This window comes from Sardina pilchardus, chromosome 13, assembly GCF_963854185.1.
Source record: "Sardina pilchardus chromosome 13, fSarPil1.1, whole genome shotgun sequence".
NCBI lineage: Eukaryota > Metazoa > Chordata > Actinopteri > Clupeiformes > Clupeidae > Sardina > Sardina pilchardus.
The window spans coordinates 5,607,530-5,631,069 of record NC_085006.1 but is presented as its reverse complement, the minus strand read 5'-3'; the positions used below and the strand labels follow the sequence as shown (position 1 = coordinate 5,631,069).

The window sequence follows — 23,540 nt, the reverse complement described above, 5'->3', positions numbered from 1 at the left end:
TAATCTGTGTTTTACTGAAGTTCAAGGCATGAAATAAACAGATTTTCATGAAGCCTGAAGTAGTCCCTTATCAGAAGACAATATACATTACACTGAACATTGTGACGGTTGCCACAGTAACATTGTTACTGACTGTGGAAATGCAGTTCCTTCTACCTGTTGTTATGCTGAGTTATGTGATATTAAGCGCAAGTTCTGACATGGACAAATCTCAAAATGAGTAGAGACGTTTTCATCACCTCGGAGCCCTGCACCCGGAGTTTTAAAACAGGTCAACCAATGCAGTAATGCTAGACTTTCTTAAGCAATACACCCCAAGAGGCTGTAGGTTCCATTGACAGCTGAGGGGTGTTGTTGGGTATTCAATTCAATTCAATTCAATTCAATTCAGTTAAAAAAAACTTTATTTATCCCCGAGGGGCAATTTCTCCATGCAGGCATAGTGACATAATAAGACGCACAACATATAAGACAAATAAGACAAGACAAGGGAGAACAGGACAGACAAGGGTGTGTGTGTGTGGGTCCCAGTCTCCTAGTCCCAGGAGAGAGAGGAGGAGGGGGCTGGGAGCATATTTAAGTTCAGAGGGCGAATAGCCTCAAAGGTAAAAGTAGCCTTCCTCCTGTTGGTCCTAGCAAGAGGACAGCGCAGACGCCTGCCAGAGGGCAGCCATTCAGAAACTCTGTGCAAGACATGCGTAGAGTCTTCTAAGATGGAGCTGGCTTTTCTTAGTGTTGCCTTGTCATGCAGTGATGTCAGAGACTGAAGAGGGTGGCCAATGATTTTAGAGCATGTGTGCACAATGCTCTGGAGGTGTTTCTTGTTTTTGATCGATAGAGTGAAACCAGCATATCGATGAAAAAGTCAGTATACTTTCAATAAAGGAGGTGTAAAACATATTGAGAATCTTCCTGCTCACTCCAAAGGAGTTTCCTCAGAAAATACTGCCGCTGTTGACATTTTTTGAGAATCACCTCTGTGTTGGGAGTCAAAACGCAGTTTGTCATCAATGACGGTGCCCTGGTATTTGTACTCCTGTACAACTTCAACTGGTTCCCCATGTATTATAGTTGCAGTCCTGCATCCTCCATGCTTGCTGAACCTCTCAATGAGTCAATGAACCTCTCCTTGGTTTTAGTGACATTTAGCTCCAAAAAGGAGCTATCACACCATTCCACAAACTCACTGAGGACAGGCACGTGATCATGGATAGAACCTGATAACAAGGACAGGAGAACAGTGTCATCGGCAAACTTCACTAGATGACGATCAGGATGACGGCTTCTACAGTCATCTGTGTACAAGATGAAAAGCAGTGGTAAGAGGACACAACCCTGGGGTGAGCCTGTGGATGTGTATCTGCTGTCAGAGAACCTCTTATTGACCAGCACCTTCTGTGTTCTTTGGGTGAGAAAGTCTGTGATCCACAGAATTAGCTGATGATCCAAATTGAAACAGTTGATACGTTTTTTAACCAGCATGTGAGGTTGGATGGTGTTGAAGGCAGACGAGAAATCCGCAAATAGGAGTCGGGCAAAAGAATTTGGGCTTTCTAGATGTTCATGGATGGTATTCAATATGTAGATTTTGGCATCATCCACCCCTCTTTTCGTCCGATACGCAAACTGAAGAGGATCCATCATTGAAGCTGTGGCGTTGATGATATGAGCTTTCACAATCCTCTAAAAGGCCTTCATGACAAGGGAGGTGAGGGCAATGGGTCTTAGGGACTTTAATGCTGGTCTTCTTGAGGATGGGAATAACTGTGGAGTGTTTCCAAGACTGTGGGACAGTGGCAGTAGATAGAGACCTCTGGAATATCTGCTGGAAAATGCATCCAAGCTGCTCAGCACAGTATTTCAGTGTGTAACCACAGATGTGATCTGGACCAGGGGCTTTCTTGATCTGTGTCCTTCTCAAACACTCCACCATAGACTCAACTGTGATGATGATAGGGTCACTCGGGGTCAAACTAGTGATGATATCCGCCAACTGAGACTGGTGATCTTTCTCAAACCTGGTGTAAAAAGAGTTAAGCTCATTGGGGAGGGATTCATCACTGCTGCCAGCCACACACACAGGTCTGAAGTCACGCACAGTGTTGACTGCTGCCATTGTCTTAATCTATACCCTGCCAGGCCTCCTGGAGATTACCTTGTGTGAATTTCTCTTCGATCTTGCTTTTGTAAGCTGCTTTAGCTTTTTTGATGGCCTGCTTCACCTCTCTGTTTACTTGTTTCTTCTCCAACACAGATCCAGTGTAGAACAGTCATTTATTTTTGTTCAGCCTTAAATTCTTTAGCGACCCAGGGTTTATTATTGGGAAAGATGGTGATTTCTTTGGTGGGGATGATATTATCTACACAGAAAGATATATAAGATGAGACACCATCTACCTGCTCATTCAGGGTGAGATCAGGTTGTAAAGATATGTCCCAAGAGCATTTCTCTGATCTGAAACCACAGCAACACCATCACAACAGAGCTGTCCAGGACCCTTGCTAGGGCTGGAACGGCTTGGCCAGAAAGGAGTCATACATGTTTACTCCATGAAAGTTGAAACAGAATTTTAAAAATATGTTCTATATTTTGTTAAGAATTTAACTTAACAGCGACATAGGCTAGCCTAGGACCTATCTTTGTTACAACCTGTCGCAGCCATTCAAATGTGCGGTAGCCTACCATTGTAGCAGTAGCATAAGCGCCATGAATGTAACAGTTCTAAAATCATTCAAATCCTGTTCCAAATCAGCGGCCCCCTACAGACAACACTTATACTAGCACGCACATGTCGGCGACATTTTCCTGATATGAGTGGTTTGGTTCTAGTTAGGTATGTGTGTGAGGACTGGAGATTGGAACCAGACTACTTAAGGTTGAGCCTCTTGACAATTTGAAACATAAGACAGGCATTTTGATAATCATTTAGCTCAGCCAGTCTTAGTAACTTAAAACGATGAAATAGAGGGTGGGTAGAGGAATTTATCTCTGACCAGGACAGGGCCCATATGACTTTCTTTTGACTAGATACTAGTTAAGATGGCTGGTGAAGGTGTTGCACCATATCACATTACTGTAGTTAAGATTAGGTTCAAAGAGAGTTTTGTACAATGTAAGAAGGGCAGACAGTGGAAGGGAAGTGTCTGATCTTGAAGAACAGGCCAAAATACTTGGACAGTTTGTTTACAAGATGGTCAATATGACATTTAAAGTTGAGAGAGACGTCGATATGGACCCCTAGGAATTTAGTGGCATGCACTCAGTTATTCATAGTGAAAGTGAATGTTAAATGTGTTTAATGACTGAATGCACACATAACAGAATGACATTTTATTAGATAAAAATATTTTTGTTGGACAATGTGAGACAAGATGTCTATAAAAATGTATGTTTTTGTAGCTATTAAAATTGTTGTTACCAATATAGTAGAACAATAAAACACAGATGTTTTAGACATTTTGAGCCTATTTATTTAACTTAAACAAGCTGCAACAGACCAACAAACAGGTCTGAAATTGAATTATGCTTGTTGATGGTGTGCCTCCTTCATCTCCCTGTTGTGTGTCAGTGTCACCGAAGCTAATGTTATCCTCGACGCTATCTTGGCTCTTGGCCACTAGTCCTGGCATGAGCTTCAAAAGATTGGAGTTGCTCACAACTGACGTGGACAAAAGATTTTTTCCTGGACATAATGTGCACTGCACGTGAACATTCTTGCCCTTAATGTCAATAAAAGTGATAATGCTTTTATTTCCAGTTTGAAAACTCTGTCTTACATTGTTCTGAACTCGCCATTGCTCTTTGTGTGGTAGGCTATACGTGAGATGCAGGTAGGCCTGGCTTATATAAAGTATCATGTAGCCTACGTAGGCTATGTCAAAATCTACTCTGGTTGGCAATTCAATTTTATTGGACCAATCATCATGTGGAAAAAACAGGGACATTTTCTGTTTTACTATCAATCGGATTGAAATACATACAAAGTTTTATCTTAAACAAAAACCGAGACATAGTATTTTCCCGGGGACAGGCAACCAAAAGCGGGGGCTGTCCCCTGACACCATGGATGTCTGGTCACCCTACCCCAGACTAATGTTCCTTTAAAAGATTGAGCTTAGTATGGTGATAGTCAGACTACTACACAACCCAAAACTTGAACAACCCTACACCTGTTTAAAGCAACATCTTTTGTTTATTATTTAACTCCCATGCCTGACCCGTACTTGTTTGTCTGAAGATGGTGGCCGACATAAAAAATATCTTATAAAATACAGTATATACAGTACACTGGCATGTATGTTTGCCGAATCAAATGTGTTATGGTCATGATTCACCTTGTATCTGGTTGGCCTGAGTCTCCCCAGCCCACACCGTCCTAAGAATGTCCCAATGCACTGCAGCAGCTCTGGGCATCCTATCCATGCACCCACCCAGATAACTCGGCCTATACACTTATTCTGGGGGGACGTGAATTGGTCACTCACGATGTTACACTGAATATTATACTGGTTGCCACAGTAATGTTGTTACTGACCGTGGCGTGCAGTTTCTTCTTCCTCATCTTATGTTGGTTGTGTATGACTATTTTAATGTGTGTAATGTCATTATTCTACTTATTCATAAGTCTGCTTTATAAAGATCTCTAGTGACTGATGAGCTGATAGGAGTTTGTGACCATTTGTTTGTGCATTCGGCTTTATAATCTTACAGTGATATCCCACGCACATTTTTACTGCAGGCAACTAATAATGGAAAATTGAAAATGATGATATACCCTATCCTATATCCTGTACCAACATGAACCTTTTTTTGTGTGATGCCTTTATGAAGCGAGGAACATAACCAAAATACCCCCATACAATAAAAATGTATACAGTAGGCCTATAGGTTTGTTCAAAATGAACGAATCCTCCCCTCTCACACAAATGGCCAACTTGCTCAATCTCATCTATCCCATATGAGATGACACAATGAAAAGGCACTACCCTCTCTATAAAACAATTGAGAACAAAGAGAGCAAGGCAGACAGAGGGCAGACATGCAGGTCTCTCTGAGTCTCCTTCTGCTGGCCTGGACAGTGTCTGCAGCCACTCTGCTCTCTCCCACCCTCACCTCCAGATATGATACATCTGACCTCTGCCAGTTGCGGGAGCAGTTCAATCTGCCTGGGATGCACCAGGATGGAGATGTGATCATAGGAGGACTGTTTGAGATACACATCTTTGCTATTTTTCCAGAGATGTCTTTCAGGACAAAGCCAGAGAACCTCCAGTGTCATGAGTGAGTTGAGAAACGACAGGCCAATTAGTACAGAACAAAAATGCTCAACTGAAGATACCTTTAATCCAAATTATGTGTGTTTATGCATATCTCCAAATCTGTTGTATTGTCCCACAAATTACTAAAAATTTAATGTGGTAATGACTGCTATAAATATAAAAAGGTTGGGTTTTTTTACCGACAACCCGAGCCTTAATATTATCTACTTAATTAATGGCGATTTTTTTTTGTTGTCGTCGTCAGGTTTAACGTGGACGGTTTCAAAAGAGCACTGACAATGGTTTTTGCTGTGCAAGAAATAAACAGAAACCCAAACCTGCTCCCTGACATAAAGCTAGGCTATCAAATATCTGACAATTGCATGAGGCTGGACGTGGCATTCCGAGCTGCCACAGCTCTTGTCAGCGGATCTGAAAAGTATTTTTCCATGCGGAATTGCACTGGATCGCCTCCTATGTTAGGTATTGTGGGGGATCCTGTGTCCTCTCACTCAATTGCCATATCCAGTGTACTGGGACTGTTCCGTGTTCCAATGGTATGAAACAGCAAGAAATTAAACTGGCGTGCTAGCATATTCTCACCATGCGATACTGCAAGCAATGCTGATCGATGGCGATCTTGATATATAGATCGGATGACTCTTTTCTCTGTTATCTCCAAAATATGTAACTCTTGTGGAACTGTGTTCATGCTGATGACTGTACTAGACCACTGTATTACTGTATGAAAGTAGAAAGATGTCATATGCCGTATGATAGAAACACTGCAATGTTTTATTGATCCATGGCCTCTCAAAAAGATTCAGCCATCATACATTGCTGTTTGAATAATGTAAGGCTGTTTTGTCTGTTTCAAACTGAATCCTGCAAAGATCTTCTTTTGGTATAACTTTTGATAATATAGATAGATAATATAAAAGTTTAAACACTTCTTTATTTTTATTGCTCTCCTTTTGTTTGTGTAATGCCACTACTAATTAAAAATGGTAGTTTAAGTCTGAATACGTTCATATTAACTTGTGAACCATTAAAGGAAATAATGTTCATCTTTAGCACTTAACTGTTTTATCAGTCTTATAATGTAGTCTATACTGTATAACACACTTGTCATGTAATTTAATACAAGAACTTAAAGGTTAAAGAACTTGCTTTTCATTGTCTTTCAGGTAAGCTTCTTTGCCACCTGTTCCTGCTTAAGTGATAGACGGCGCTACCCCTCTTTTTTCAGGACTATTCCCAGTGATGCATTCCAAGTGAGAGCTATGATACAGATATTGAAGCACTTCAGATGGACATGGGTGGGTCTCGTCTATGATGATGATGACTATGGCCGCCATGCTGCTAAGTCTTTCCATGAGGATGTCTCTGCATTTGGTGGCTGTGTGGCATTCTCAGAAGTGCTGCCCAAAGACCATGATATTGTGGGGATCAGAAAGATCATGCAGACAATTCAGACATCCACCTCTCGAGTGATTGTGGTCTTTTCAACCGGGTCAAATCTACAGCCCCTCATGGATGAAGTAGTTCGTCAGAATGTAACAAGGCAGTGGATTGCCAGTGAGGCATGGTCCACTTCTAATGCATTTCTTGTCCCTCGCCTGCTCCCTACACTCAGAGGCACTCTGGGCATTGCCATCCGACGTGGAGAGATTGAAGGACTGAAGGAGTTCTTATTGAGTGTCCGCCCCGACAACAACACTGACAGTATGATGAGGAATTTCTGGCAGCAAATGTTCAGTTGCAGGTTTGAGCCAGAGGAGGCCTCGGCAGTATCTGAGGGAAGAGTGTGTACAGGAGACGAAGACCTGAGCAAAGCTGTTTTAACATTCAGTGATGTGTCTGACCTCAGACCCTCCTATAATGTCTATAAAGCAGTCTATGCCCTGGCACATTCTCTCCACAACCTGATAAGCTGTGTCCCTGGGCAAGGGCCCTTTGAAGGGAATAGCTGTGCCAGTCTGCATGATATGCAACCCTGGCAGGTAAATATAAATGTTTAAATATTAAAGAAGGTATTTTTTAAAACCTTGTAATGCAGAGCTTTCAAGTAGGCTATTTATGTTAATGTAGGTCTGGTCTACCATTTTTAATTTCCATTGCTATTCTTCCTTACTGTTTGTATCAGTTGCTTCACTACCTACAGTCAGTGAACTACACAACAAGTTTTGGGGATCACGTGTCTTTTGACGAGAATGGCGATGCCTTGGCCATATACGACATCTTGAACTGGCATGGGATGCCAGATGGAACAATGAAGACCAGAACCGTGGGTGTTGTAGATGAATCGCGGCCAACTGGGAAAGTGCTCAGTATAGATGAGGACAAAATCTTCTGGAATTTTGAATCAAAAAAAGTAATTTAACTTCCTTTGAAGTTGAACATAAACATATGAATGCTAAAACGGCCATAGGACGTTACATTTAAATAGTTAAAAATACTATTATTTAAAAAAATACCCAGAAATAGCATCAGAATGTGAGAAAGTACATCAAATGCTTTCCCACCTACGATATTGAAATCAGTCCACTAGGACTATGAATACAACATTTTTATTCTAATGCCTATAGGAAAATTCAGGTTTCAGAAATTCAAATGACTTTCAAATGACACAAAAGCTACTAGTCTTAAGTAACTAATTTACATCGCTACTCATATTTATATAGGGGAGCAAGAAGTTGTTATATGTCATAATTGCAACATGTTTCTTTCGATCTCAGCCTCCTAGGTCAGTGTGTAGTGAGTCCTGCCCCCCAGGAACTAGAAAAGCCATAAAGGAAGGACGACCTGTCTGCTGCTTTGATTGTATACCTTGTGCTGATGGAGAGATCAGTAACACTACAGGTAAAATGACAACAAATGTGCTAATCCTGTGAGGAATACATAAACTTTAAAATGAAAAAGGCTTCACAAATCTATTTGTATTGGGATGCCAATGTTTACTGTTTGACCCAGCACACTGTTATGTTCCGAGAGTATTTTCTTCCATAGGACTGTCAAACTATCTTTTTTTTTATATCGCGATTAATCACTGAATTTCTATAGGTTAGTTAATTGAGATTAATCACATGTTTTATCACACATACATTCTATTATTTTGCATTTCTGAACTTTCCAGAGTCCATATTAAGAATGCAAAGCAATTATTACCAGTGTACCAGAAAGTTTTTTCATGAACTTAACTTATTTTATTATTCAAGCTTCAAGCTTCAAGCAACACAATGTATTCTTCAGAAATAGGGCTGGTATAAACTGAATAAATGCTACAGCAGAAGTGCATTCACAAAATGTATACACATTATTAAGGGCATAACAAACACAAAAATACTTCATAACAGTGTATTCAATATCGTTGAGTTCAGTTGAAAATAACAAACTTAGAACAAACAAATATGACACATTTCAATGAAGTGCATTTAACAAAACAGAAATAGCCTAGTCCAGATACAGTAAGTGCATAACAAACAGAAAAAGCGTCATCCTACAGTATCTCCATTAACTATGATAAGTCCACGCATAACAGTGTAGGAGTGTAGACTAAACAATGTTTAGCTCGTAGATTTAAATTTGAAGTGCTTCGATGATATTTTAATTCCATGTCAACTGAGCCAATAGTGGCACCGACATGAGTGCACTGTCACTTGCCAAGCACCAAAGTTTTAACTGGCAACAACGGATGAGGAATGGATTTTATGGAGTGGCACCGGCAAAATAGAACAGCGGCGGCAAAGTGCAATGCTGGTGCGTGGACTTCTATTGAGAACAACGGAATGTAATGTAATTGAATGCTGAAAGCAGAGTGCGCAGCGCCAAAGAGGATCGTTGGTAACAGAGCAAGTGACTGTAAAATCAAAAATCTTGGGCGGCATGCAATTAATGTTAATAAATTATCACATCAATTATCAATAATTATCACATTATGCTCAGTCCTTAATTGCATCGTGATTAACACATCAAGGCCGACAGGCCTAGTACCAAAACCTTGGTACTCTACTCCATTTCCTCTTCATTTAAATTCACTTCTGATTTTCTGCCTTTCAGATTCTCTTGAATGTTTCAGATGTCCAAAGGAGTTCTGGTCAAGTCTGGATAAAGATCAATGTGTCCCCAAGGAGATCGAGTTTCTCTCCTATGAAGAGGCTTTGGGCATCTCATTGACAACAGTATCTGTTCTTGGGGCGTGCATTGCTGCTGTGGTCCTTACAATATTTGTTTACCACCGTCATACTCCTGTAGTGAGAGCCAACAACTCTGAACTGAGCTTCCTGATTCTGCTTTCACTAAAACTCTGTTTCCTGTGTGCACTGCTGTTCATTGGTCAGCCCAGGCTATGGACCTGTCAGCTCCGCCATGCAGCATTTGGTATCAGCTTTGTACTCTGTGTCTCTAGCATTCTGGTCAAGACAATGGTTGTGATTGCAGTTTTTAAGTCCTCAAGACCTGAAGGAAAAGGGGCCATGAAGTGGTTTGGGGCACCCCAGCAAAGAGGCACTGTCCTCATCCTAACCTCTCTCCAAGTGGCCATCTGTGTGATCTGGCTCTCCACTGCCTCTCCTACACCTCACAAAAACACTCACTACCAGAGCTCCAAGATTGTGTTTGAATGTGCAGTGGGCTCAGTGGCAGGGTTTGCTACATTATTGGGCTACATAGGCCTTCTGGCAGCCATCAGCTTTTTGTTAGCTTTCTTAGCAAGAAACCTCCCAGATAATTTCAATGAGGCCAAGTTCATTACCTTCAGCATGCTCATCTTCTGTGCTGTGTGGATTGCTTTTGTTCCTGCCTATGTCAGTTCCCCTGGTAAGTATGCAGATGCAGTGGAGATCTTTGCAATCCTGGCCTCCAGCTTTGGCCTTCTCATGGCCATTTTTGCTCCAAAGTGCTACATAATTCTCCTGCATCCAGAGAGAAACACCAAAAAGGCACTCATGGGCCGAGGCTCTACATGATATGCCTGCAGGACGTAGCCTAATGTATATAATATGTTTCACTTCCAGTAATGAGTTCGTTTTTAATTTAGTATACTCTATACAGTTGTTTTCAATCCTGCATTACATGGTGAGATAAAATGCTTTGTAATCACAAAAGTAATGTTTCCACTGTAGTCTTTCATGTTTACATGCCTTGCCTATCATTTCAAAGTTCAAAGCATGAAATAAAACACCTTTTCATTCATAACGTTTTTGTTTCATGCGACTAATGTGCTAATGAGCTTGAAAATGGGAAAAGATTTGGAATCTAAATGAGCAAATAGTAATTATCCACATGATATTAGCCTAGGAAAATGATGAATCTGAGTACATGTACTGAATTTCAGCTAACACTTCATTCCCTCACACCACATTTACAGTATATGTTGTAAACAGATGGTACGGGTTGAGAATGCTCCTTTCCTTGCCGCACATCGGGAATGCCGCAGGTGCGGGATTTGCAATTAAAACTGCAACCGCAAGGGGGCAACATAAGACCGCCCTAATAATATGCGGGTTCGGAAAATATAATATGCAGGTCCATGCCGGAAAAACACGAAAAAAATCGAAGACACCACACTGGTGACAAACGGAGAAAAGAGACATGACGCTCGGTATCTCCGATCACAGTTGCAGCATTTTCGAACGTTATTACTCACAGCTCTATGACGCGACGTAACTCAGTCAGTCCAGCAGAGATGCCAGGGCAAAGTTTTTGTCAATGGAGAGGGAGAGAAATGCTTATTACCTTCTTTCAATGAAACGGCAGTGTCTGCTCAACTCATCAAGTCACAAAAACAAACGCAATGTTTAGGACAGTTTGTCATTAGCTAACCGGGGATGCCTTTGTTTGCTTGCCAAAAGTAGACTAGTTATCGAAGGCAAAACTAATTCACGTCTTCCCCGTATATAACGTTGGTTTCCCGTAAAGAAGTATAGTTAGCATGTCGGTTGGAGGGAAGCTAACGTTCAACAGGAGATTCCCCGTAATGTTTGGATAAGAAGCTCAGTCCAGCCTGCACGAAAACCATGACGGAAAGTCATTCGCAAGATCAGTGAAAAAGCGTGTAGACTACGGTAGCCTACTGTTTGATAGGGCAAAGCATTACCTAGAGGCAAGTAAACATAAAAATAATATTAAAAACGAACGTTAAAGAGACCCTATGCAACTTTCTGCAGGAGACGATCGCTCCTTGTTTACATCTGGAAGTCTGAGACAAAGAACCACGCTTGCAATTTATATATTTAAATATAGCCTATACATGTATAAATATACACGCTAAAGCTGTCGGGGAAGCTCTGCAGAGAAAATGCAAGCATAAAACGAGCGAAAACGAAAAACAAAACCGAAACCAGAGATGAAATCGCCAATCCTGCATAGTTCCTCTTTAATAACGGATTGACAGTTGTTGGGAAAATCCAATCTACCAGATGAGTTACAGCAATGTACAGGATGGCTAACGTCACAAAATGAGTACGAGTCTGCGCAGTACGATGGAAAGTAAACAGATTTTTGTTTCAGCCCCCTCCCATTGAGAACAACAAGGGCTGTGTCCAGAAATCAAGCGTGGACGCTGGATAGTACCTTCTTTCCAGTAGCGTCTTAGTTAGCTTGCTCCTCAGTATGCATCCCTACCTACATTTGGACAACACTAACTAGTTGGCATCACCTGACTCGGGGAGGGGGGTGTGTTGACGATTTGCATGACGTTTGGAGCTTGACCTGCGCTGCGCAATGGATTATGGGATATCTGAGGGCAAAAAAGATGCATCGATGCACGCTTGGAAATCACGCCAAACTAAGTACCCAACTAGTGAGAGCGCTTGACTTTCGAACAGTCTATTCTGACGTAACTTCCGGAAAATGCACACTGCCCATGTTTCAGACACAGCCGGAGTCTGTTTGTCCATTTCTTTTAGGTCTATGGTTCCACCCGGACCCCTTAAGGGGCGGACTTCTACAGCTGCCGATTGTTTACTAATTGATAATCACGAGCTACAGGTGTTCGTAAATAGGGTAGCTTTGCGATTGGAGAATGGGGCAATTGGGGAATGCTTTTAATGAGTTTGACTCGAAGTCTCAAGGCGAGAGGGGGCACGGGAACGAAGCACTGGCGGGCGCCGGGAGCAGTGGCCGCTGGGCTGCACCGAAGATACTCACACAGGGCTACAACGAAGGAGGCGAGAAGCCATACACGAGCCAGTTAACTGTTACAAGACTAAGAGCTATCCTATCCTATGAGTTGTCCCCACCTGGATTTAAAGAGTTACTGTGCCTTCACACCAAGACCGTCAAAAGCGTCAAGAGCGCCGGAGAGTATGCGATATGGAGAGTCGGCGATACCGGCGTCAAAAGCGTTCTGGGTGTGAGCGTGGCTTCATGAGCTTCACGGGCGTCAAAGTAAGAAACGCGAAAAAATGACTTTGATAAGTAGGCTATCATATGAGTTCCTGTTGATGATGACGTGTAGTGCACAATGGAAATAATTTGAAGGAATCTAGCAGCAGTCTTGTAAATAGTGACCCACAGTCTTTGCAAAATCCTAATCTGAGACTAGCCTGTGACTAGACTGTGACTAGAAACTCAATGAATTGACTTTAGATGTGAGAGGGTCTAAAACTGTAGTCTTTCAAAAATCTTTTCCAAATCTTTGCAAAGTCTGTCAATGTAAAGTAGGCTTAACACGTCTGATGAGGGTCTTCTAACTTCCCTATGAACACCTACTGTAGACCCGTTAAATAATGTTCCTAACACTGACATTGGGCAAAGGATCCACGTTTGTGCTTGGTGTAGGACTTATCTCTCACGTTGTCCAGCTGCAGCATTGCTAGGCAGAGACGCGTGTGAATAAATAAATCCCGGTCATCTTCTTAAGGCAGATATTTCCCTTCAGAATTAACTGTCAGCGAACAGAAGACCCAACAATTCATTCCTGGTAAACTTTTTCCATGTCTTTAGACGATTATCTAATGATAATACTCGTTTACGTTCACAATACCACTCTGATACAATGGCTCACAGGCAAGCTAGCTCAGCTGATATTTCGCACTGGCTTAAAATGCCCTTGCTCGAATATTTTGTATAGAATTCTGAGTCGGGATGTAGTATGACATGTCTGCCAACTAGTGGCAGGGAGTTTGAATGAAATTTGACACCCTATTTGACAAAATCAGTTGTTTTATTCAGTACCGCATCTTGTTGAGTTAACTCGACGGTGGCGCTTAGAGGGTTAAGTAAAATGTTATTTAAGACACTACTATTTTTAATTCGTTTGAACATATTAGGCCTTCAGAGAATGGATGACTGGCCAGTCACTGAATGGCTAGCCATATAGTCTCTGGAATAAAGAGATTTGAACCCCGGTCTCCGGAGTGAAAGGCAATGTTCAGGTTCCAAAAGGTAAAAATCAGTAGCCTGATAAACCAGCCTAAATGGATTGGATGTCTAATTTAGTCTGGCCCCGATGAATGGATACAACGGAACATTGTTGATGAGCACAACCCGTTGTCTTTCAAACCGTGTCTGTGCCTATAGGCCAACGCTCCCTCAAAACCCCGCCCCAGAGCCCTCTGCCCCGCCCGCGTTGATTCAAAACACATCTCTGCGTTGTGATTGGTTTAGTTGCCATCTGCCAGATTCAGGGCAGTGTTTTCAAAATGTTCAATGGTCCGAGGCCAGACCCAAATGCAGGCAAAACATTTTGCCGTCCAGCAGTTGGCGCTGGTTTTCCAGGCTAACAAATCAGGACATCTAGTTGTGAAAGGTAGTAACTGCAACCAAAGTGCACTGTGCCTACTTCAGAGGCCACTGTACCCACCCAGTTCGGCCTACCATCAAATGCTTGGCCTCTTTAAAAAGCTAAGACCTTGTAGTTTCTTAGGGAACAATAATAGCTGTGGGAAGTACTGGCACAGAGTTACAAAGGCTAGAATATTGTTTTTTATTTCTGCTGGACAACAAGCATCTCTGAACTGACCACATTTCAGGCCTCTAGGTCACTTGAGATGACTTAGGAACGCAACTGAGCCCTAGCACCAGGTCTTCTGAACCTGACTGACTACACTGTTTAGATTGTATATAGAATGACTACACAAAATATGGAATAATTACACAAAAGTCTCTAATTTTGCATTTTCTTTGCTGCTTCAATGGGTGTGTATAAAATGGACTATACATCTGCACAACTAATATTGGATAAAACAACTAGAATATTCCATTTCTATGTATTCCTGTGAATATTTCAGTACCCAATATGCTGCATCTACTTATTGCACTGCAGCTAGAAAGTAAGGAAGCACCAAAAGCGGAGGAGGCCTTTTAAAAAAAAAATTATTTGAAACATAGTGAGATTAATCTGATAATGTAAAGCACTAGCAGCTACATATTGTACATGGGAAAGGTTGTCATGGATTCTCCAAAGTCCAAGCTTTCAAATGGGATATACAGGAATATGGTGCATACAACGATTCAGAATGTTGGGGGGGAGGTGGGCCGTGGAAGGCACACTGATCACAGTAAGCACTTCCATATGGTGAATATGTGTACATCACTGCACCAATACCTTGCTTTTCCAGTTCCATTAAGATGTCAAGACCTGTGTTTTTTCTCTTCTTCTTGCTACTTGTACACTTAACTGAGGATCCTTTAAATCATAATGAAGGTTAGTTTTTAGTTTTTCAACGAATGCTGAAACAATAAATGCCAACATATGTGAGGATTTGGATTTTAATTTAACTCATCCACAAGGCAACACAGCAACATTTGTTACCTAACTAGTGTAGCGTCTGATAGCGGACGGTTACTTTTGTTTGCTAGTAACAATCTGTGTTTTGCGACATTTTGTAGTGTAGTCAAAAACTCACTTCCCACAGACCTGTTACTGTACAGCTAGACTAACAGCCTTGATTGTAGAGAGAAAGTTGCCTACCAGCGATACTACGTCGTCATCGTCTGAAGAATATCGACCATTCTTCAATTTCTTCCTTTTCCCCTTCCCTTTCTCCTCCGGGCTGTCTCCACCATCGAGATAATGCCTCCTCTTGCTAACCAACTCCTCTCTGTTGTCTGAAAACAATGACAACATTGTTAAACATAATGTGTGATTAAAATACTAGTATTATTTTGGGCAAAATAAAGTTTCTCTCTATAAATCCACACCGCGCCCACCCACACTGAGATTTCCATAATAACTTTAACATTTACATCTAGCTGCTAGGCTGCTAGAGTCTCTAAGCTTAGCTTGCTAGCGAAACTTAACAATCAACAACATTTTGAAACGAAGCGTATACCGTGATATTTGAAATATTACCATATGTATGCACATATTTTAAATAAACAGTGAAAGGAGAAAAAAAACTTGTGCTATTTACCACTGATAGAATCCGTCCTGGACATGACACAATCCTTCCTTTTTTTTGGCCAATTTACTTTATATGTTAGCCTACAAACGGATCTTTTATGTCCACAGTCCCTTCGTCAGGAAAGTCAAATAATGCATATTTGGTCATTTTCTTTATTTTTCTGTAGATCTATGTAGGGGAATGGGATATATGACTAATGTAAAACTGTTAGGCTACTACTGTATAAGGTTCCTTTGTGTTTTATATAACTGGACGTTAGATGTTGACTGTGTGCAACATTAAACTGTGGGGGTGGGAAAAAACTGAATGGGCTAGCTGTGAGCCATCTATGGGAAGCCGTACGGTGCAATAACATTGGGATACTGGCACTACACACTGAATGTACACACCACACACTGAAACATTGACACATTATACACCCTTTTACCACACTGAAAATGCTTGAACACACTGAAACTGAAACACCAACACACTGAATCTGCTAGCACCACACTGAAATCACCCACCCAACACAATGGGTTTACTTGCACACACTGAAACTGCTTGCACTACTGAAACTGAAATGCTAACACACAGAAATCACTCGCTCAACACACTGGATTTAGCTACTTGCACACACACTGAAACTGCTTGCACTACACACTGAAACATTGACACATTATACACTGTGCACTTTTACCACACTGAAACTGCTAAAACACACTGAAACTGAAACGCCAACACACTGAAATCACCCAATACAATGGGGTTTACTTGCGCACGCACTGAAACTGCTTGCACTACACACTGAAACATTGTTACACACTGTGCACTTTTACCACACTGAAAATGCTAAAATACACTGAAATATTTACCCACACACTGGGAAGGAGAGCCTCACGTCATCCAGCTGTGTGCTGTGTTGTTTTTCAGGTGAGTCATTATTTTCGATTAATTTGTTGTGTTTGTGGTGTTTCAACTGTGTGACTCTGCCAGTTAGCTATTTTCCCTTATGCTAGCTCCCGTTAGCTAGCGAGCTAACTGGCTAACTTACATTGTATTTGAATGGGCGGCTAGGCTAGTTGTTTACTTCGTTAGTTTGAATTACTCTCGATTCCCTATCGAATCACCTAAGAAGCTTAAAATGTTGTTGGGTTTTGTTTCTTCTTATTTCATGCTTAGATTGTAAGTTGGGTTACCTGGCCTGTAGCTGTTAGCCTACCCTGGGGAAGAGCAGCCGGGGAAGGAGAGCATCACATCCAGCTGTAGCCTACTGTGCATTGTTTATCAGTAAACGAACTAAAGAAGTTTAATTTAAAGGGACACTTCACCGATTAACATTAAGCTTTGTATCTTTAGAAAACCAGTCATGTTTTTGAATAGTCATGCATTATTCCCTCAGTTTGCCTTGAGATGGGAGAAATACGGATTTCAATGTTGGACTTCCTCTTTCAATGATGTAAAAATCATCATTTTACATCATTGAAAGCAGGAAGTCCTATTCATGGGTTTCATTGAAATCCGTATTTCTCCCATCTCAAGGCAAACTGAGGGAATGATGCACGACCATTCAAAAACATGACTGGTTTTCTAAAGATACAAAGCTTAATGCTAATCGGTGAAGTGTCCCTTTAAAATAAACCAGCCTGCATAGGCTAAAATATTTAGCGTTGCTCCCGGCTGCGTTCATTGCTAGGTTACGTGTATTTAATTTGATGGTAGCTGTATCACCTTTCGCATATTTTTGCATTTCATAATCAGTCCAGAGCCCCCACCCCAACAGCAAGCTCCTCACACTCTCACATGTGGCCAGTGTGTTGGGTGTTTCAGTGTGGTGCAAGCAGTTTCGGTGTGTATGGCGAAAAATTCAGTGTGTTGCCGTTTCAGCGGGTTCAAGCACTTTCAGTGTGGTAAAAGTTTCAGTGTGTATTGGAAGCAGTTTCAGCGCGTGTGCAAGTAAACGCAGTGTGTCGGGCAAGTGATTTCAGTGTGGTGCCAGCAGATTCAGTGTGTATGACGGAAACTTCCGTGTGTTGGCGTTTCAGTTCCGGTGTGTTTTAGCGTTTTTCAGTGTGTGTGCAAGTAAACCCAGTGTGTTGGGCGAGTGATTTCAGTGTGGTGCAAACACATTCAGTGTGTATGGCAGAAAATTCAGTGTGTTCAAGCATTTTCAGTGTGGTAAAAGTGCAGTGTATGTGTCAATGTTTCAGTGTGTGTAAGTACATTCAGTGTGTAGTGCCATTATTCCAATGTTATTGCACCGTACGGATTCCCATAGCCATCCATTGCAGCAGGCTGTAATAATTGCTTGATCATCAAACTAAGGGGATTGGTGCAGCAGCCACTTCATAAAAAGCAAGTGGCCCTTTACCCCGAAAGCGGAAAACGGGAGGAGAAACAGACTGCCTGGATTCGAATCGATTCGAACGCCTGCCGCGGAAGTTGTGGATTCTTGGACACACATTGACAACAGGAACTGAAAAGACTTTATAACGCTCTCAATCTCACACGTTACAGGAAAGTAGCTCTGCCTTTGCCTGTGTGTACGTGTGCATTACGTAGGTAGCCTAAAAGTGTTTGTTGTGACTAAGCACCTTCCCTCCTTCCTCGCCAGTCGGGAACAAACTCGACTGCCTTCCCGAGACGAGCGGCCAACCTAGCACACAATGGTACCAAAAGACCCAATAAACAGTTCATGTGAAAGCACAGCAAACGTGGTGATCAGAAAGAGCAATCAAACATGCCACTAGGCTGTATGAGCACTACTAAATAACCCTACAAGGTAAGATAGACATCACTAGAGTTCAGCAGAGGTGGTTTGGTATGGACAAAAAGACAGTGTGTGTCACTAGACAGGCAGAGGCAGCAGAGGATGGAGTCCCTCTGTCATGTCTTGTGACCGTGTGTGGCTCTAGCCAGAAGAGGTTCGTGTCTGTGTATGAACCTCATATATCATACTACAGCAGACTGGGTAGAGTGATGGTCACGTATGACTGTAGACATTTGAGCTGGCACTGTCTGTGCACAAAGGCACGCATGTCCTGTGTTCATAAATTCGTTTCCAAATGGCACCTCTTCTCAACTGAACCCTCCCTGTTCAGGAGGACCCGGAGCATGGAGGAAATACCGGCTTCCACATTCACTACTGATGCTCACAACCCTGATGAAGCAGAAGGTTGCCAGTACCCCCCAGAGGGGGAAACTTTGGAACGCATGATGGAGTACTTGCTGGAGAAAAAAAAAATACCCGGTGAGGTTCCTTCAGATGTCGTCATGATGGCCGGGGCTTCCCTCATAAACTCCTACCAGGAGAGGCAGTTTGTGAGGAATGCCAAACACCACTCAGCGAGCCAGTGCGCATCACTGCCAAAGCAAAGATTATCACTGTCACAGATGTGTTGGAGGGTAAATATGCCTTTCTTTTCAAGGGATAAACATGTAAACTCTTTTGAATACAATATAGAAAAACACTGATGACTTTTATCTTTTCCTGTGCTGTGGCTGATATTGTTACTATTCTCTGTTGACTTTTCACTTGTCTTTGTTAGGGATTTCAACGTACAGGAGGAGCTGTCCAAGATGTGCAATGGTGTACCGATACCAGGAGTGGTCGGATGGGCTGCACAATTTTGACGACCACATCCTGCTGTCCCTGCAGCTTTGTATATTCTTCAGAAATACCCTCCAGGTACCTCCAGCAGTTTTATTGTGTTACTGCAATCCTAAAAAAAAAAAAAAAAAGACAAGCAAGCAAATTGATTTTAAAATGTTGCTTCTCTATTACCAGACACATCAGGCAGTGGGGAGTGCTGTGGAGGTGCTAGAGGCTACATGTGGGAAGCGGTTCCCTGCGAGACAGCGTGTGCTGCAGGCCTATTTGTCCTTTGAGGCTCTAAGTGACCACCAATATACATTCTCGTGTGTGTCCTGCGGCCACCACCCGGCTGTGGTGGTAATGGACCTCCACAAAAAGGGGGTATTTAGTATGCCTGGTAAGTCAGTATTCACAATAATTCCAATTTGGCAAATGAGCTAATGTCTTAATTAGATGTCATAGACAGCAGTTCAGACGTCATGTTATTTCTCCCATCCCAGTAAGCAGCATTGAGGACCCACCCCCTGACTATACGGGTTAAGTGGACATTGGCCAATTTTGGCACAAGATTTCTCTCGAAATCATAAACTGTGGGCTTATCCCAAGTTAGGATTGGCATAGTAAAACAATAAAATGTCATAGCAATTTTTGAGATTCTATCACTTTACTCTCATCGCCATTAGCCAACAGGAGCAACCCGTTTGTGGTACCACCATCTTACCACAACTGGGCTCCCTGGGTTGGCCCACATACAAGGGCCTCTGACATGGTGCTCAATACTGAGTTCAGAAAGGTGTTGCCTGTCAGTCAGCTCTCTCATGGCCAAGCCTCAGAGGAATTTGATGTGACAGAGGAGCCACTGGCAGACGAGCTTTTAAAGCTGAAGGTAATCGCAAGGTTTACCATGGAAAAGTTTTGTTTTCTATTATTTCTCGTCAATCTAGTCAAAGTGCCCAATCTTTCCGCAGATGGATGCTGTACGCAGTCTTTGTCAGAGATGTGGGGTTGACTCCAAGCGGTCGAGGATGGACCTGATAACTCGCCTCCGACATCAGATGGAGTCAAGGGCAACCTATGACAAGGTGTTTTCCCAAGTCTGGGGAGCATCTGGTAGGTTGACAATATGTTGTCATCATATTGACAATATACAACTGGCTGTAGGGTCACATCATTATTTTTACACCACCTTTGGCCTTCCATGACATGTATGATATGATGTATGATATACACACACACACACACACACACACATATGTATATATACTCCATAGTAGAACTCCATAGTACACAAGCATGTAAACACAAAGCATTGTGGCCAATGTATTAATGTAAAAAAAACCCTTAGTTTTACAGGTGTTTACATATATTTCTTTTTCTTTCGTAAGGTGGATGGGCGGTGGTTACCTGTCCTTGCGCAGTGGTATACGGTGTGAAATTTAACCTCAGGGCAGAGAGTCCGCGAGACTTCGCAGACATACTGCTGTCCATGAAGCACATGCCAAACGTGAGTCTGCATGACTTTGCCAGGGGCCTGGCAGCTCATATGAATGGGAGGCAGCCCCAAACTTTTTCACCTCACGATGGCAGGCTGTTGGAACCAACTGAGGAGAATTTGGAGGCAGCACAACATGGATGCGCACAGGTCAACCTTCCATGGCTGCTTACCAGGAAGGATGACACTGACCATGACGGGCATCCTGTCACGGGGGCCTCAGAGCACTACGCTCTATATGATCGTTTCCACGAAAATAACACTAAGGACCCCAGAGATGCCCTTAGGAAGGTGGAGCTGGTGCCTGAACTGCGAGGCTGGGTTAACAGCCAATGTGCTGAGCAGCTGTTTGCAGGCATGAGGAAGAATAATTCTTTTTTAAACATGATGTCACCATCTAATCATGTTTTTTTGATGAGAAACATCCTCCACAACCACAATAACAAAAAAAATAAACAAAAAATAGAGGCCATGAGAAGGAACCTTGGAGGGTTGGACATCATAATTGATGAAAATGGGCAGACAGTAATTGGTAAGTATCTTGCTCCAATTACACAGCTTAAGTAATGTTAACTGCAGCATTCTCAATATGTTGACCGTAAATCTTAAATGCTTTTTGCACTTATCCTGCCCCTACCTACCATCCCCATATGCACAACAATTCCACTGCATTCTTTACTTTAGTAATCATGTGCATTTGACAAATAAGCCTCCTTGTATTCTTTACATTACTGTGATAACAGCTCCACTACCAGCAACCCCAACAGTTTCACCAACAACACCACCAGCAGCCCCAACAGTTCCACCAACACCACCAGCAACCCCAACAGTTCCACCAACAACACCACCAGCAGCCCCAACAGTTCCACCACCAACACCACCACCAGCACCACCAGCAGCCCCAACAGTTCCACCACCAACAGCCCCAACAGTTCCACAAACCGCAGCTCTTTGTGGGCTAAACTGTTGTGGTCTGGCTCATTTAAGCCACCTGTTTCCAGTAGGCATAGACTTACAGGTGCATGTTTTCTGTAAATAGTTTTTAAAAAAAAAAAAACCTTAGTAGTCACCAATATGAATGATGACTTTTTTTCATAATGTTGAGGTTTAAAATCATTGTACATTGTACTTCGAAGGTTGATGATTTGTGTCATCAAAGCCTGAGGCCTGACTGCATTGGAGAAATAGGACCAAATAAGTTTATGCGGCAAGAGTTGCGGTCACTGTGGCTGGACTGTCAAGTCGAAGCAACTGTAAGTACAGTATGACTTGATTCTTATGTATTTTGTATAATATTACATGTTTTATGTCATATTTAGCTTAATTGTCGTACTTGCGTGAAATTCTCACAGCTAGCCCATTCAGTCTTTTCCCACCCCCACAGTTTAATGTTGCACACAGTCAACATCTAACGTCCAGTTATATAAAACACAAAGGAACCTTATAGTAACAGTTTTACATTAGTCATATATCCCATTCCCCTACATCTATTCTAACCTAATGTTAATGTTAACAAACTCACGACTCAACTCTCAAATATTCAACTGACGTCTCACGAGCTGCGAATGCGTATGTGTACAAACGCATTCGCAGCGCATGAGATGCTCGCGGGTTTAGTTGTCTGATAGTCTTACTGCAAAATGTCGCGAAATTCTAAATGATATTTGTCCGATTTTTCTACCTGTGTCAAAAACTACAAGATGGTACAGAGGTCAATTGAGAGCAGAGGAATGGCCAGCAGATTCGACCGAGGAGGTACGGAAAACTTGAATAAGAGCGTCTCCTTGCTTTGTCGCAAGTAATTCTCTACAGGCTAACCTCCATTAGTCTACTGGCTTCCAGATTGATTCAAGGCCTACATTTGAAGCTGAATTCTCTGATGACGGAGTAGACCTTGATGATCAAATGAATACCCAGTCTATGGTGTGTGCACACTCAACGCAAAGTTAATTAAAAGAATTAGAGATTAAAAATATATATATAACTATACAATTGTAAGTTAAGTTTAAGATGCCACAAACAGCTACTTCCTATTTGCTGTGGCTATAACCTCATTGGTCTATTTGGCTTTTCCAGATTGACTCTACAAATGAAGCTGAATTCCCCTGTGATAATCCACCAGACCATGATCAAGTGTGTACACACACAAAACACAAACACAGCTAGTTGAAATAGAGAGAATGGAGTGGCAATAGAGAGAATGGAGTGGCATACAGCGTATCAGCTGCAGCCTAAGATTCAATTCAAGATTTAATACTTTAATTGCCATACAACAGAAGTTATTAGGAATTTGCTGCAGTGTGCTCTACTATACAACAGACACAGCACCACACAAAAATAGGAAGTTTAAGACATAAACATAAGACAAGTACATACATGATTCATTCATTCATTCATCCATTCACACTCGTCCCCACATAGGCAAGAGTCTAAAGTGGCAAGTGACTTTCGTGGAAGTTCACCTAAAGTGCAGGTTTTAAGTTCAATTCCAAAAATCCTTTGTGTTATTAGCCTAAGCTAAGGCGGGGGGGGGGGGGGGGGGGGGGGGGGGCATTTCTTATAGTTTTCAGCCGATTGATAACGTGAATTGTGAGCAGCTGGGTAGAAGTGTCAAACTTCTAAAGCAAAGTATTCTGGCTCTACTTTGATGCCCCCAAACCAGAGACATTTAGGCTAGGCTAAAAAATATTCAAGTAGCCCTAGACAACAGCCCCTAATATGCTCATGGAGGCTCACGTTTTCATGAAAGCTTGATAGTGTGCAAAACGGCAACATGACGTTCAGCTAGTAAAGGCTACATTCAACCTGGCTAGTTAATCTTGTTAAAATTAGCTTAAATTCGTTTTCAACTAAATTAGACCTAAAT

General features: G+C 42.1%; 1 protein-coding gene and 1 pseudogene across 1 annotated transcript; both read left to right on the top strand.

The window, feature by feature from the left end:
* The first annotated feature begins 5,039 nt into the window (after positions 1-5,039).
* On the top strand, positions 5,040-10,226 carry LOC134100049 (extracellular calcium-sensing receptor-like). Its single transcript, XM_062553096.1, has 7 exons — positions 5,040-5,281; positions 5,525-5,816; positions 6,447-6,801; positions 6,991-7,262; positions 7,406-7,633; positions 7,998-8,121; positions 9,319-10,226. The coding sequence occupies exons 1-7, from the start codon at positions 5,040-5,042 to the stop codon at positions 10,224-10,226; spliced, it is 2,421 nt and encodes an 806-aa protein (XP_062409080.1).
* Positions 10,227-12,283: 2,057 nt separating this feature from the next.
* LOC134100048 (uncharacterized) lies at positions 12,284-22,030 on the top strand (annotated as a pseudogene).
* Positions 22,031-23,540: the final 1,510 nt, after the last annotated feature.